General features: G+C 38.4%; 2 protein-coding genes across 3 annotated transcripts; both read left to right on the top strand.

Moving 5' to 3' along the window:
* Nucleotides 1-1185: 1185 nt before the first annotated feature.
* LOC130218264 (probable basic-leucine zipper transcription factor Q) lies at nt 1186-8204 on the top strand. The gene is made up of 8 exons (XM_056450405.1): nt 1186-1194; nt 1878-2225; nt 2340-2453; nt 2748-2948; nt 3573-3791; nt 4460-4678; nt 5212-5430; nt 5675-8204. Exons 1-8 carry the CDS (start codon nt 1186-1188, stop codon nt 5786-5788), a joined length of 1443 nt encoding a protein of 480 aa, XP_056306380.1. The 3' UTR covers nt 5789-8204.
* A 1716-nt stretch (nt 8205-9920) lies between these two features.
* LOC130218325 (uncharacterized) lies at nt 9921-15493 on the top strand. 2 transcript variants are annotated; one of them, XM_056450503.1, is made up of 8 exons: nt 9921-10649; nt 11274-11621; nt 11736-11849; nt 12147-12347; nt 12983-13204; nt 13905-14126; nt 14660-14878; nt 15124-15493. In XM_056450503.1, exons 1-8 carry the CDS (start codon nt 10464-10466, stop codon nt 15235-15237), a joined length of 1626 nt encoding a protein of 541 aa, XP_056306478.1. In that variant the 5' UTR covers nt 9921-10463; the 3' UTR covers nt 15238-15493. The 2 variants fall into 2 exon arrangements, with proteins under 2 accessions (XP_056306478.1, XP_056306479.1); XM_056450504.1 differs by having other exon boundaries at nt 9922-10649; nt 12986-13204.
* The last annotated feature ends 65 nt before the right edge of the window (nt 15494-15558 follow it).

Genomic DNA, 15558 nt, shown 5'->3' with positions numbered 1-15558 from the left:
CGGGCAGTTGAAAAGCAGCTGTTGTTTTGAGACTAACGTTACACGCAGTGAAATACACATTCACAATGTTATACTGTGGGTGTTTTGAGCAGGGATAAAAGTAACTTTTTTAATAAAAACCTAATTAACAAAACAATATTTTTGTTGTGGTAACTAACTCTATCAAGACCAGGTGTTATTTTGTATCAATGTAGAACAGCTCCAATATACTGTTACTTCACGTCAAACAAAAGTTGGACATTGTTACTTTTGACCCCATAGGCTTGGATGAGCATGGGTGGGTCAGAGGTAACACAATATTTTCTAGATTTACTGGCTTAATCTTGTTTATTTGAAATATATTTGACTATGACCTTGTTCATGTTAACTGCAAACATATTTTGTCCTTTATTTTTGCATACAAAACATTAAACTGCATTGTCATTATAAACTTCAGCTCCATCAAATATTTCTAAAGCAATCTAACAATGAAAAATGTTAAACTTTTCTACAATTTCTTGAATATTTTAGTATTATTGGCAATATGCATTAACTCTTTAAAACATCTGAATCCAAACAGTGAAAACTCTGCCATTTAAACCTGATTTACTTTTAAACTGAAAAACTCAGACATTTTATACTTAAGGATGTGTTATTGCACTAAATAACCTGTAGATTGATCATTAGAGTGACACATGATATCAGAAACACAACTTGTAATATGGAAAAAAAGAACCGATACGATAATTCTGCACTTAAAAGCTGAAATTGGGACCTAACCGCAGGACACAGACCCAAAATCCGCTGATATTTGGCAGCTCCATGAAGGGTTGTGCTGTTATAGCCTGGAAAGCAAATGTTGTCAGGCTTGTTCCATGTTACTTTCATCCCTGCTCTCCCCTAATGCAGAAATTTTCATTACGTTATTGTGTGTTTTGGCTGTTCAGAAGCTTATTATTATTTACTAATCTTATCTCTTTGTTTCTCAGTGCTTTACAGTGTGTTTGCCATCGTCATCAGTGTCTATCGATCTTCTACTTCTTCTGTATTTCGTCATTGCATTTGTCATCAGCATGTCAACCATTGATTTTAACCATCTTTCCAACCTGATTCCTGCCTCTCTGTCACCTGAGAGCGCAGAAGAGCTCGCCACGGCCCTCTCCACCGGCCGCTGGTGGGCTATCATGGAGGTTTTACACCCCATCGATGAGGAGAGTCAGTTTGACTTCACTTCAGTTTACCAGAGTCAAACTGTGGAGGTAACGTTTACAAAAAATAAAATATTGCTTTCAGATATTTCAGGACCACAAAGCCAGTCTTAAGAGTCGATTTCTTGTAAATTAGGATTCACACACAACTCCATTATATTTTTAAAGAATAGTAAAAGATTGAGTCAAAGAAATCTTGTCCACACTGTTAACACTGTCCTGTAGAATCTTCAGTATCATACTGTAAATCAGTTACTGTACATCAAAAATCTGTATTGACATTTACAGCACCATTTATCTTGCTGTATATGTATTTACACTATTGTATAGACTATTTTGAGGGATGTAAACAATAACAATGGTCCTAATGTGTTTCCTGTTTTACATTTTTTTCTCCTGTTTTTATTTTTTTTCCTGATGGCATTCCTCTTGTTAGAGTTATGAAATAGTATAAGAAGTAGGAAATGTTCATGTGCCAATGACATGACCACATTGAAATGGTCTATACTGTATCCTTACTGTAAAATGTTCGGTCATTTTCACAATGCAGCTTTAAAATACAGTGACATACTGCATAACTGTCATACACTGTAAACCAATCCTGGTTGGCTTAAAATTTTAAGCTAAATCAAGTCAAATTAACTTATAATATGTTAAACTGACTTAAAATTATGTCTGTTTCTTCAACAGGACGACAGAGAGTTTTCTGCGTCTGGTCCAGCAGAGACAGCAGATGCGTCCTCCGTCTCTGAGGCCTCAAATGAGCTCGCCACTGCCCTCGCTGCAGGGGCCATTATGGAGGTTGAGCGCCCTATTGAGGAGCCTCAGGTTGACATCTCCTCGGTGCAGTTTTTGGAGGCACCAGAAACATCACCGAGAGCTTCTGTGCCTGAGAACGGGGAACCCACCACATCCCCAGTCCTCAAGAGCCAGATTGAGCCGTCTGGAGCTCCCGGATATGCTGAGTCTGACACCCCGGGCTACCTCTTTTTCGGATATGAAAACCCCACGCCTGCTTTGACCCTACCTGCGTCTTCTGTACGTCACTACTGCCTCTCGCTCTCACTTATCTTCAGAATATTAATTAAAAGAAGCTTTAAACTGGACTATTAAGTTCTCAGTATTCATTTAATCTGTTTGTTTCCTTGATAGGACAATGGAGACGTGTGTCAGATGGCTTCAGCGAAGCCTAAAGATCCGAAAAGATTTCGAAGATTTTCGAGGTGTCGCCGGTCTCCCACTCTGCTGAAGATAAGGGAAGCATGGGTGAGTTCCTGCTTTCTTTTAGTTGTTACTGGGTGGAGATTTTAGTCTACACAGTTCTGAACATTTGAAGTGGATCAAAATTGAGATTGGGAGTTGTACTCAAGTATACTCAGCATATACTCTATGCTGAGTATACTTATATCTGCAGCCACCATTTAAAAGCTTACATATCAACACATGATTTATCTAGGACCTGCTTAATGTATAGACTCCACATATAGAAATTTGAGTTGACAGATCTTCAGATTGCCTGTAAATCTGTTCAGAGTAACAATATTTTGTCTGTCTCCACAGCTTAAAGCATTTGCAGACCACATGCCTCTTCAGAACCAGCAGCATGTGGAGCTTGTAGCCAGTAGGGGACAAAATCAGATCCCTGAGGAGCAGCAACAGGATGAACCTGGAAGACTTCAGCAGAGAGATTTGAATGAAATAATCCATGAGCTTCTGTCTGGTCTTCAGTCTGCTCGTCCTCTCAGAACAACGAGAGAACCGGTTAGTTCCTGCTTTCTGTTTTACTCAGTCTTAGAATTAAAAATTAGTGTTGGGAAAAAGCCCTAATTGTGTTTAGTTACTTTTAAAAGTGATGTGAAAAATATTTTAGATTATTTTTAGATTAATATTTAGCTTAATATAGTCATATATTACATTCTTACATACATACACCCAATGCTGTTGCTTATAAACATGCTCAAATGTTCTCTTTAACCCTTGTGTATTGTTACTACCCTTACATTATGGTAGTGGCTGTTTTTGCCCCATTGACCTCCATTATAACGACACTTTTTGATTGGAAAGCCTTGACAGCAAATAATAATGGATTCTTGATTGTTGGTGGTTTTCTTGGTTAAGAGAAAACATTTGTCATTTTTACTGTTGATCATTAGTTTGCACTATTAACCCTTTAGCAAAAAAAGTGTCTGGCTTTTATATGGAGTTCTATTGAGTATAACAACAACTCATTGTGTGAGTGTGTGTATAAATACACTCACTTACATATGGAATTGTAATAGATTCAGTGTTAAATCATAGACTTCACATGTAGCAATTTGTATTGACAGATCTTCAGATTGTCTGTAAATCTGTTGAGTAACTTGATTTTGTCTTTGTCTCCAACAGGATGAAGCATTTGTGAATCAGATGCCTCATCAGAACCAGCAGCATGAGGAGGTTGTGGCCAGTAGGGGACAAAATCAGATCCCTGAACCACAGCCTGAGGAGCAGCAACAAGATGAACCTGAAAGACCTCAGCAGAGAGATTTAGTAGTGAATGGAAGAGTCCGTGGGGTTCTGCGTGGTCTTCAGTCTGCTCGTCCTCTCAGAAGAATGAGACAATTGGTTAGTCAGTCTTTACTCAGTCTTAGAATTAAAAATGAGTCTACACTGAATGTGCTTTTCCAGAATTGTTCCCCAAAAAATCAAGCATCAATCTGCTTATCAGTGATGGAAAAAAGGAACTAAATGTGTTACTTAGTTAAGCTTTAAAGTGAGTGATGTGGAAAATATGTTGTATTTACATTATATTTAGATTAAGATAGGCTTAAAATGGTCATATATGACTTATTTACCAACACTAATGCTCATAAATATGCTCAAATGTTCTCTTTAACCCTTGTGTATTGTTACTACCCTTTCGTTATGTTAGTGGCTGTTTTTGCCCCATTGACCTCCATTATTACGACACTTTTTGATTGGAAAGCCTTGACAGCATATAATCATGGATTCTACATTGTTGGTGGTTTTCCTGGTTAAGAGGAAACATTTTTATTGTTGATCATTAGTTTGCACTATTAACCCTTTTAGGCCTGTGCAAAAAAAGTGTCTGGCTTTTATATGGAGTTCTGTTGAGTAAATCAACTCGTAGTGTGTGTGTGTGTGAATACTTAAAGAGTTTTGTTAGTTTCAGTGTTAAATCATAGATTCCACATATAGAAGTTTGAGTTGACAGATCTTCAGATTGTCTGTAAATCTGTTGAGTAACTTGATTTTGTCTTTGTCTCCAGCAGGATGAAGCAATTGTGAACCACATGCCTGATCAGAACCAGCAGCATGTGGAGGCTGTAGCCAGTAGGGGACAAAATCAGATCCCTGAACCACAGCCTGAGGAGCAGCAACAGGATGAACCTGAAAGACCTCAGCAGAGAGATTTAATTGTGAATGGAAGAGTGCGTGGGGTTCTGCGTGGTCTTCAGTCTGCTCGTCCTCTCAGAAGAATGAGGGAACAGGTTAGTTCCTGCTTTCTGTTTTACTCAGTCTTAGAATTAAGAATTTGTCTACCCTGAATGTGCTTTTCCAGGACCAATGCTGTTTCTTATAAATATGCTCAAATGTTCTCTTTAACCCTTGTGTATTGTTACTACCCTTTCATTATGTTAGTGGCTGTTTTTGCCCCATTGACCTCCATTATAATGACACATTTTGATTGTAAAGCCTTGACAGCAAATGATCATACGTTCTTGATTGTTGGTGGTTTTCCCGGATGAGAAGAGGAAACATTTGTTATTTTTACTGTTGATCATTAGTTTGCACTATTAACCCTTCAGAAAGGCCTGTGCAAAAAAGTGTCTGGCTTTTATATGGAGTCTTATGGAGTAAATCAACTAATTATAGTGTGTGTGTGTAAATACACTCACTTACTTAGAGTTTTGTTAGATTCAGTGTTAAATCATAGATTCCACATATAGAAGTTTGAGTTGACAGATCTTCAGATTGTCTGTAAATCTGTTGAGTAACTTGATTTTGTCTTTGTCTCCAACAGGATGAAGCATTTGTGAATCAGATGCCTCATCAGAACCAGCAGCATGAGGAGGTTGTGGCCAGTAGGGGACAAAATCAGATCCCTGAACCACAGCCTGAGGAGCAGCAACAGGATGAACCTGAAAGACCTCAGCAGAGAGATTTAGTAGTGAATGGAAGAGTGCGTGGGGTTCTGCGAGGTCTTCAGTCTGCTCGTCCTCTCAGAAGGAGGAGGGAACAGGTTAGTTCCTGCTTTCTGTTTTACCCAGAATTAAGAATTCGTCTACACTGAATGTGCTTTTCCAGAATTGTTCCCCCAAAATTTCCATTCCATTTGCTGAAACACAAAGAAAGTTGTGGTCAAATTAAGAGTCAAAATCCCCCCAGTGTGGATGAAAACGTCCTCAAAAGCACACAAGGGTTAGAAGTGTAAAATCTGAAAATGATGGAAAGAGATTTTCATGAGTATGTCTGTTTTTCAACAGGACGACATTGTTAATCTCCAGAACCCTCCTCTCCGGCCCCCTCTTGCTGGTCCCCCACCTACCTACATTCGCAGGATGGTGGTGGGCAACAATGGAGATTTTGCACGCCATTGATGAGGAAACTGAAAGATCAGCCTCAAAGATGAACAAATAAATCAATAAAGACATTTTTAAAGTGCAGAGTTCTGGAATTATATTTATGCTTTAAAGAGCATCTTGTCCATGCCACAGCCTACCTGAGTATTGTTACTGACCATGTCCGTCCCTTTATAACCACAGTGTATGACCATACGTGTGGGTTTCCTCTGGTTTCTCCCACAGTCCAACAACATGCGCTATAGGTGAATTGAATAAACTAAATTGGCTGTTGTGAGTGTATGGGTGTTTCTCAGTACTGGGTTGCAGGTGGAAGGGTGTCCCCTGTGTAAAACATATTGGAAAAATGACATCGCAATATTTTGCTTTGCTGTGATATACAGTACAGTTAGGTTCATAAAGATTTGGAAATCGACACAATTCTAATATTTTTGGCTCTATACACTAACACAATGGATTTAAAATTAAACGAACAAGATATGCTTTAACTGCAGACTGTCAGCTTTAATTTAAGGGTATTTACATCCAAATTAGGTGAATGCTGTAGGAATTACAGCGGTTTAAATATGCCATGTTCAAAGTCTCTTAAATCACCTTTCTTCCCCATTCTGATGCTCAGGTTGAACTGCAGCAGATTGCCTTGACCATGTCTTCATGCCTACGTGAATTGAGTTGCTGTCGTGTGATTGGCTGATTAGAAAATTGCGTTATCGAGCAGTCGGACAGGTGTACCTAATAAAGTGGCCGGTGAGTGTATCTATGCCGTATATAGCAGCCGTCAGATTTTTTTTACTCACCTTGCAATGTGATATGAAATTGTCACCAGTAGATGGAGGAAAAAAGGATGTGAATGAAAATGTGCATTTTGAAGCTTTTTTAGTAGAAAAAATCTCAGTTATAAAATGGGTAGTTCATGTTGTTGATTCTGAGTTTGTCATTGATTCTGCAACTTTTGCTTTGGGAAACATTCTGCTATCAGTATTGTGCCAAAGAAACCTTTATTTGTTTCATTTCTTTTGTTTTATTTGTGTGAAACCTTGCTGCTTTTAGGAATTAAGCATGAAGCTGTGGTTTTTAGGGAATTTATATTGGTACAGTACATCACTCCACATAAATCCCCCTTTTAAATTCATTGAATTGTTGCTTCTTTTGGCTTTCTGCTTTATTTTTTTTTCCGAATCCTCACTTTAAGCCCAAAGTCACTTTATTTTTAAATTTATGTGTAGCTATTTAAATAAATAAATAAATAAAAGCTTTTTGGAGCTCTTTCTCTCTGGCTCTTTTGGTCAGATCAGACTTTGGACAACAGCAAATGGTTGATTCTAGCTAGAATTTGAGCTAGCCGGCAGCTAACTCTCTGCAACTCTTACATGGCCGCCCACTGAAGCTAAGTAGGGCTGTGCCTGGTCAGTACCTGGATGGGAGACCACATGGGAAAGCTACGTTGCTGCTGGAAGTGGTGTTAGTGAGGCCGACAGGGGGCACTCAACCTGCGGTCTGTGTATAGTAATGCCCCAGTATAGTGAAGGGGACACTATTCTGCTCAGTGAGCGCCTTCTTTTGGATGAGATGTTAAACTGAGTTCCGACTCTCTGTGGTCGTTAAAAATCCCAGGATGTCCTTCAAAAAAGAGTAGGGGTTTAACCCCGGCATCGTGGCCAAATTTGCCCACTGGCCTCTGTCCATCATGGCCTCTTAACCATCCCCATATCATAACTGGCTTCATCACTCTGTCTCCTCTCCACCAATCAGCTGGTGTGCGGTCTGGCACAATATGGCTGCCGTCAAGTCATCCAGGTGGATGCTGAACACTGGTGGTGGATGAGGAGATTCCCCCCATTGTGTCAAGCGCTTTGAGTGTCCAGAAAAGCGCTATATAAATGTAAAGAATTATTAATTTCCTAAAATAAAATGCAGCAAAAAAACGTTTTTTTTTAAGTCAGTACTGATATCAGAAGCAGCAATCACCGTCTGTCTGTAGAATATTTTACAAAGGCCTAGAACGCAGCTCAGCCAGTCAGAATCAAGGACCGGAACAATTTGATTTATTATTAACTATGGCCAAAAAAAGCTGTGGTGGTGTCCTGATCATGTCTTTTTTTGTTACTTGATACAAAAACATTTTGCATTATTGAAATCTTATTAAGCAACACATTATCTTATTTAAAAAAAAAAAAGAAGCTAACATTAAATGTAATTATTAGTTACATAACCAGTGCTTGAGCAACACTTGGGGTCTGTCAGTAGTGTGACTGTCTGCCTCACTTTTGTCAAAAAAGGCGGAGGTGAAAGAAAATTTCATATAGTATGTGGCCATTATGAAGTAACATTCTAATGAACTCTAATAAATGCTACAGAGTTGATCTGTAGCTGATTCCCTTTCTTTAACACCTTATTTTGATAATAACATGAATACACAATTGGTGAATGAATGAATGAAATTTCAAAAAGGTGAAACACATAAACGAGCACACACACACACACACACACACACACACACACACACACACACACACACACACACACACACACACACACACTGGAGTCTCATATTGGCCACCTACTTGATAAATGTGGGCATGATATTTATTGTATGTAGGCTTTTGTTGTAGAGTCAACCAGTAAAACATGTGCCAGGGTTCACTCCAGGCATGTGGATCACTCACCGTGGTGACCCCGGATGATGAACTGAATATGCAGAGAGGTGAGTGAGTTGGACTACAATTGAATTACTTCACAAAAATAATTCACTGTTTGCAAGCATTGAAATCTCCAACTGCTGGCGGCCCCTGCTGGCCAAAACTGTATACATTCAACCAAAGCTCTATCCCAAAGATGCATATTAGGCTCTTAAAAACGTCTTATTGAAAATATACTCTTTTAAATGCAATTAATTATGGAATGATCCACTTCATAAAAAAGTTTACTGGCAGCATTGAAGAATTACACTAATAAAATAGTGAGTAGAGCAACAGAATGCATGCCTTTATTCAATTTGAAAACTTATGTACAGCTAAACTATTGTTATTATTATTATTATTATTATTATTATTATGTTTTTTTTTTACCTAAAGTATGTTAATAGCTTTCAAATACATTTTTTTAATGTTCGTTAATTTTTTTGTTTGTTTTTTTAGAAAATAAATATGCACAAATATATATACTTTTATTAAATATATAAATGTCAATGTACTTTATGCTATACAAATATTACAAGACATGTAAAATGTATTCATATAAACTCATTTAAAAGCATATACTGTGCTAATGACTACTTTAGCTATAAGCTACACATACTGTACTAATGTAATAGGTTGCATCGCGGCGTCGTCATGGTTATTTAAGAACGTTTGAATTCTGTAAAATGGAGTGTTCTACTTTTTACATCATACCGAGTCGTCGAATGATCGTAAGTACATTTTATACTGTGCTCTTCACCTTTTTTATGTTAATAAATCTGTTTTTTTCTGTTAAAATGTTTAATATTTCAGAAAACATACTGTTTTTAGCTAAATTATTGTATTATAGCCGCTTTTCCGCTGTCCGGTTTTGATTAAAGGTGTCTGGCAGACCAAAAACCCTGGCGGTGACCGGAGTTAAAGGTCTTAGGCCGGGCAGTTGAAAAGCAGCTGTTGTTTTGAGACTAACGTTACACGCAGTGAAATACACATTCACAATGTTATACTCTGGGTGTTTTGAGCAGGGATAAAAGTAACTTTTTTTAATAAAAACCTAATAAACAAAACAATATTTTTGTTGTGGTCACTAACTCTATCATGACCAGGTGTTATTTTGTATCAATGTAGAACAGCTCCAATATACTGTTACTTCAAGTCAAACAAAAGTTGGACATTGTTACTTTTGACCCCATAGGCTTGGACGAGCATGGGTGGGTCAGAAATAACACAATATTTGCTAGATTTACTGGCTTAATCTTGTTTATTTGAAATATATTTGACTTTGACCTTGTTCATGTTAACTGCAAACATATTTTGTCCTTTATTTTTGCATACAAAACATTAAACTGCATTGTCATTATAAATTTCAGCTCCATCAAATGTTTTTAAAGCAATCTAACAATGAAAAATGTTAAACTTTTCTACAATTTATTGAATATTTTTAGTATTATTGGCAATATGCATTAACTCTTTAAAACATCTGAATCCAAACTGTGAAAACTAATGTGGAAGTGAAAAATAAGGTTTGTCTAATAAATAACTGTGTTACTTTCGTCCCCACAGGAACTCTTGCCATTTTATACTTAAGGATGTGTTATTGCACTAAATAACCTGTAGATTGATCATTAGTGTGACACATGATATCAGAAACACAACTTGTAATATGGAAAAAAAGAACCGATACGATAATTCTGCACTTAAAAGCTGAAATTGGGACCTAACCGCCGGACATAGTCCCAAAATCAGCTGATATTTGGCAGCTCCATGAAGGGTTGTGCTGTTATAGCCTGGAAAGCAAATGTTGTCAGGCTTGTTCCATGTTACTTTCATCCCTGCTCTCCCCTAATGCAGAAATTTTCATTACGTTACTGTGTGTTTTGGCTGTTAAGAAGCTTTTTATTATTTACTAATCTTATCTCTTTGTTTTACAGTGCTTTACAGTGTGTTTGCCATCGTCATCAGTGTCTATCGATCTTCTACTTCTTCTGTATTTCGTCATTGCATTTGTCATCAGCATGTCAACCATTGATTTTAACCATCTTTCCAACCTGATTCCTGCCTCTCTGTCACCTGAGAGCGCAGAAGAGCTCGCCACGGCCCTCTCCACCGGCCGCTGGTGGGCTATCATGGAGGTTTTACACCCCATCGATGAGGAGCGTCAGTTTGACTTCACTTCAGTTTACCAGAGTCAAACTGTGGAGGTAACGTTTACAAAAAATAAGATATTGCTTTCAGATATTTCAGGACCACAAAGCCAGTCTTAAGAGTCGATTTCTGGTAAATTAAGATTCACACACAACTCCATTATATTTTTAAAGAATAGTAAAAGATTGAGTCAAAGAAATCTTGTCCACACTGTTAACACTGTCCTGTAGAATCTTCAGTATCATACTGTAAATCAGTTACTGTACATCAAAAATCTGTATTGACATTTACAGCACCATTTATCTTGCTGTATATGTATTTACACTATTGTATAGACTATTTTGAGGGATGTAAACAATAACAATGGTTCTAATGTGTTTCCTGTTTTACATTTTCTCTCCTGTTTTTATTTTTTTTCTGATGGCATTCCTCTTGTTAGAGTTATGAAATAGTATAAGAAGCAGGAAATGTTCATGTGCCAATGACATGACCACATTGAAATGGTCTATACTGTATCCTTACTGTAAAATGTTCGGTCATTTTCACAATGCAGCTTTAAAATACAGTGACATACTGCATAACTGTCATACTTAAAAGTTTAAGCTAAATCAAGTTAACCTAAGTCAAATTAACTTATAATATGTTAAACTGACTTAAAATTATGTCTGTTTCTTCAACAGGACGACAGAGAGTTTTCTGCGTCTGGTCCAGCAGAGACAGCAGATGCGTCCTCCGTCCCTGAGGCCTCAAATGAGCTCGCCACTGCCCTCGCTGCAGGGGCCATCATGGAGGTTGAGCGCCCTATTGAGGAGCCTCAGGTTGACATCTCCTCGGTGCAGTTTTTGGAGGCACCAGAAACATCACCGAGAGCTTCTGTGCCTGAGAACGGGGAACCCACCACATCCCCAGTCCTCAAGAGCCAGATTGAGCCGTCTGGAGCTCCCGGATATGCTGAGTCTGACACCCCGGGCTACCTCTTTTTCGGATATGAAAACCCCACGCCTGCTTTGACCCTACCTGCGTCTTCTGTACGTCACTACTGCCTCTCGCTTTCACTTATCTTCAGAATATTAATTAAAAGAAGCTTTAAACCTGGCTATTAAGTTCTCAGTATTCATTTAATCTGTTTGTTTCCTTGATAGGACAATGGAGACGTGTGTCAGATGGCTTCAGCGAAGCCTAAAGATCCGAAAAGATTTCGTAGATTTTCGAGGTGTCGCCGGTCACCTACTCTGCTGAAGATAAGGGAAGCATGGGTGAGTTCCTGCTTTCTTTTAGTTGTTACTGGGTGGAGATTTTAGTCTACACAGTTCTGAACATTTGAAGTGGATCAAAATTGAGATTGGGAGTTGTACTCAAGTATAATCAGCATATACTCTATGCTGAGTGTACTTATATCTGCAGCCACCATTTAAAAGCTTACATATCAACACATGATTTATCTAGGACCTGCTTAATGTATAGACTCCACATATAGAAATTTGAGTTGACAGATCTTCAGATTGCCTGTAAATCTGTTCAGAGTAACATTATTTTGTCTTTGTCTCCAACAGCTTAAAGCATTTGCGGACCACATGCCTCTTCAGAACCAGCAGGATGTAGAGCTTGTAGCCAGTAGGGGACAAAATCAGATCCCTGAGGAGCAGCAACAGGATGAACCTGGAAGACTTCAGCAGAGAGATTTGAATGAAATAATCCATGAGCTTCTGTCTGGTCTTCAGTCTGCTCGTCCTCTCAGAACAATGAGAGAACCGGTTGGTTCCTGCTTTGTTTTACTCAGTCTTAGAATTAAAAATTAGTGTTGGGAAAAAGCCCTAAATGTGTTATTTAGTTACTTTTAAAAGTAAAGTGATGTGAAAATATTTTAGATTATTTTTAGATTAATATTTAGCCTAATCTTGTCATATATTACATTCTTACATACATACACCCAATGCTGTTTCTTATAAATATGCTCAAATGTTCTCTTTAACCCTTGTGTATTGTTACTACCCTTTCATTATGCTAGTGGCTGTCTTTGCCCCATTGACCTCCATTATAACAACACTTTTTGATTGTAAAGCCTTGACATCATATAATCATGGATTCTTGATTGTTGGTGGTTTTCCTGGTTAAGAGGAAACATTTTTACTGTTGATCATTAGTTTGCACTATTAACCCTTTAGCAAAAAAAGTGTCTGGCTTTTATATGGAGTTCTATTGAGTATAACAACAACTCATAGTGTGAGTGTGTGTGTGTGTGTGTGTGTGTATAAATACACTCACTTACATATGGATCTGTAATAGATTCAGTGTTAAATCATAGACTTCACATGTAGCAATTTGTATTGACAGATCTTCAGGTTGTCTGTAAATCTGTTGAGTAACTTGATTTTGACTTTGTCTCCAACAGGATGAAGCATTTGTGAATCAGATGCCTCATCAGAACCAGCAGCATGAGGAGGTTGTGGCCAGTAGGGGACAAAATCAGATCCCTGAACCACAGCCTGAGGAGCAGCAACAGGATGAACCTGAAAGACCTCAGCAGAGAGATTTAGTAGTGAATGGAAGAGTCCGTGGGGTTCTGCGTGGTCTTCAGTCTGCTCGTCCTCTCAGAAGAATGAGACAATTGGTTAGTCAGTCTTTACTCAGTCTTAGAATTAAAAATGAGTCTACACTGAATGTGCTTTTCCAGAATTGTTCCCCAAAAAATCAAGCATCAATCTGCTTATCAGTGTTGGAAAAAAGGAACTAAATGTGTTACTTAGTTACGTTTTAAAGTAAGTGATGTGGAAAATATGTTGTATTTGCGTTATATTTAGATTAAGATAGGCTTAAATTGTCATATGACTTATTTACCAACACTAATGCTCATAAATATGCTCAAATGTTCTATTTAACCCTTGTGTAATGTTACTACCCTTACATTATGTTAGTGGCTGTTTTTGCCCCATTGACCTCCATTATAATGACACTTTTTGATTGTAAAGCCTTGACAGCATATAATCATGGATTCTTGATTGTTGGTGGTTTTCCTGGTTAAGAGGAAACATTTTACTGTTGATCATTAGTTTGCACTATTAACCCTTTAGATAGGCCTGTGCAAAAAAAGTGTCTGGCTTTTATATGGAGTTCTATTGAGTAAATCAACTCGTAGTTTGTGTGTGTGTGTGTGTGTGTGTGTGTGTGTGTGTGTGTGTGTGTGTATAAATACTTAAAGTTTTGTTAGATTCAGTGTTAAATCATAGATTCCACATATAGAAGTTTGAGTTGACAGATCTTCAGATTGTCTGTAAATCTGTTGAGTAACTTGATTTTGTCTTTGTCTCCAGCAGGATGAAGCAATTGTGAACCACATGCCTGATCAGAACCAGCAGCATGTGGAGGCTGTAGCCAGTAGGGGACAAAATCAGATCCCTGAACCACAGCCTGAGGAGCAGCAACAGGATGAACCTGAAAGACCTCAGCAGAGAGATTTAATTGTGAATGGAAGAGTCCGTGGGGTCCTGCGTGGTCTTCAGTCTGCTCGTCCTCTCAGAAGAATGAGGGAACAGGTTAGTTCCTGCTTTCTGTTTTACTCGGTCTTAGAATTAAGAATTTGTCTACCCTGAATGTGCTTTTCCAGGACCAATGCTGTTTCTTATAAATATGCTCAAATGTTCTCTTTAACCCTTGTGTATTGTTACTACCCTTTCATTATGTTAGTGGCTGTTTTTGCCCCATTGACCTCCATTATAATGACACATTTTGATTGGAAAGCCTTGACAGCAAATGATCATACGTTCTTGATTGTTGGTGGTTTTCCCGGATGAGAAGAGGAAACATTTGTTATTTTTACTGTTGATCATTAGTTTGCACTATTAACCCTTCAGAAAGGCCTGTGCAAAAAAGTGTCTGGCTTTTATATGGAGTCTTATGGAGTAAATCAACTAATTATAGTGTGTGTGTGTAAATACACTCACTTACTTAGAGTTTTGTTAGATTCAGTGTTAAATCATAGATTCCACATATAGAAGTTTGAGTTGACAGATCTTCAGATTGTCTGTAAATCTGTTGAGTAACTTGATTTTGTCTTTGTCTCCAACAGGATGAAGCATTTGTGAATCAGATGCCTCATCAGAACCAGCAGCATGAGGAGGTTGTGGCCAGTAGGGGACAAAATCAGATCCCTGAACCACAGCCTGAGGAGCAGCAACAGGATGAACCTGAAAGACCTCAGCAGAGAGATTTAGTAGTGAATGGAAGAGTCCGTGGGGTTCTGCGAGGTCTTCAGTCTGCTCGTCCTCTCAGAAGGAGGAGGGAACAGGTTAGTTCCTGCTTTCTGTTTTACCCAGAATTAAGAATTCGTCTACACTGAATGTGCTTTTCCAGAATTGTTCCCCAAAAAAATTCCATTCCATTTGCTGAAACACAAAGAAAGTTGTGGTCAAATTAAGAGTCAAAATCCCCCCAGTGTGGATGAAAACGTCCTCAAAAGCACGCAAGGGTTAGAAGTGTAATATCTGAAACTGATGGAAAGAGATTTTCATGAGTATGTCTGTTCTTCAACAGGACGACATTGTTAATCTCCAGAACCCTCCTCTCCGGCCCCCTCTTGCTGGTCCCCCGCCTACCTACATTCGCAGGATGGTGGTGGGCAACAATGGAGATTTTGCACACCATTGATGAGGAAACTGAAAGATCAGCCTCAAAGATGAACAAATAAATCAATAAAGACATTTTTAAAGTGCAGAGTTCTGGAATTATATTTATGCTTTAAAGAGCATCTTGTCCATGCCACAGCCTACCTGAGTATTGTTACTGACCATATCCATCCCTTTATGACCACAGTGTATGACCATACGTGTGGGTTTCCTCCGGTTTCTCCCACAGTCCAACAACATGCGCTATAGGTGAATTGAATAAACTAAATTGGCTGTTGTGAGTGTATAGGTGTTTCTCAGTACTGGGTTGCAGGTGGAAGGGTGTCCCCTGTGTAAAACATAT

Source organism: Danio aesculapii, chromosome 24, assembly GCF_903798145.1.
Source record: "Danio aesculapii chromosome 24, fDanAes4.1, whole genome shotgun sequence".
Classification (NCBI taxonomy): domain Eukaryota; kingdom Metazoa; phylum Chordata; class Actinopteri; order Cypriniformes; family Danionidae; genus Danio; species Danio aesculapii.
This window is presented reverse-complemented; position numbering and strand designations above follow the sequence as displayed.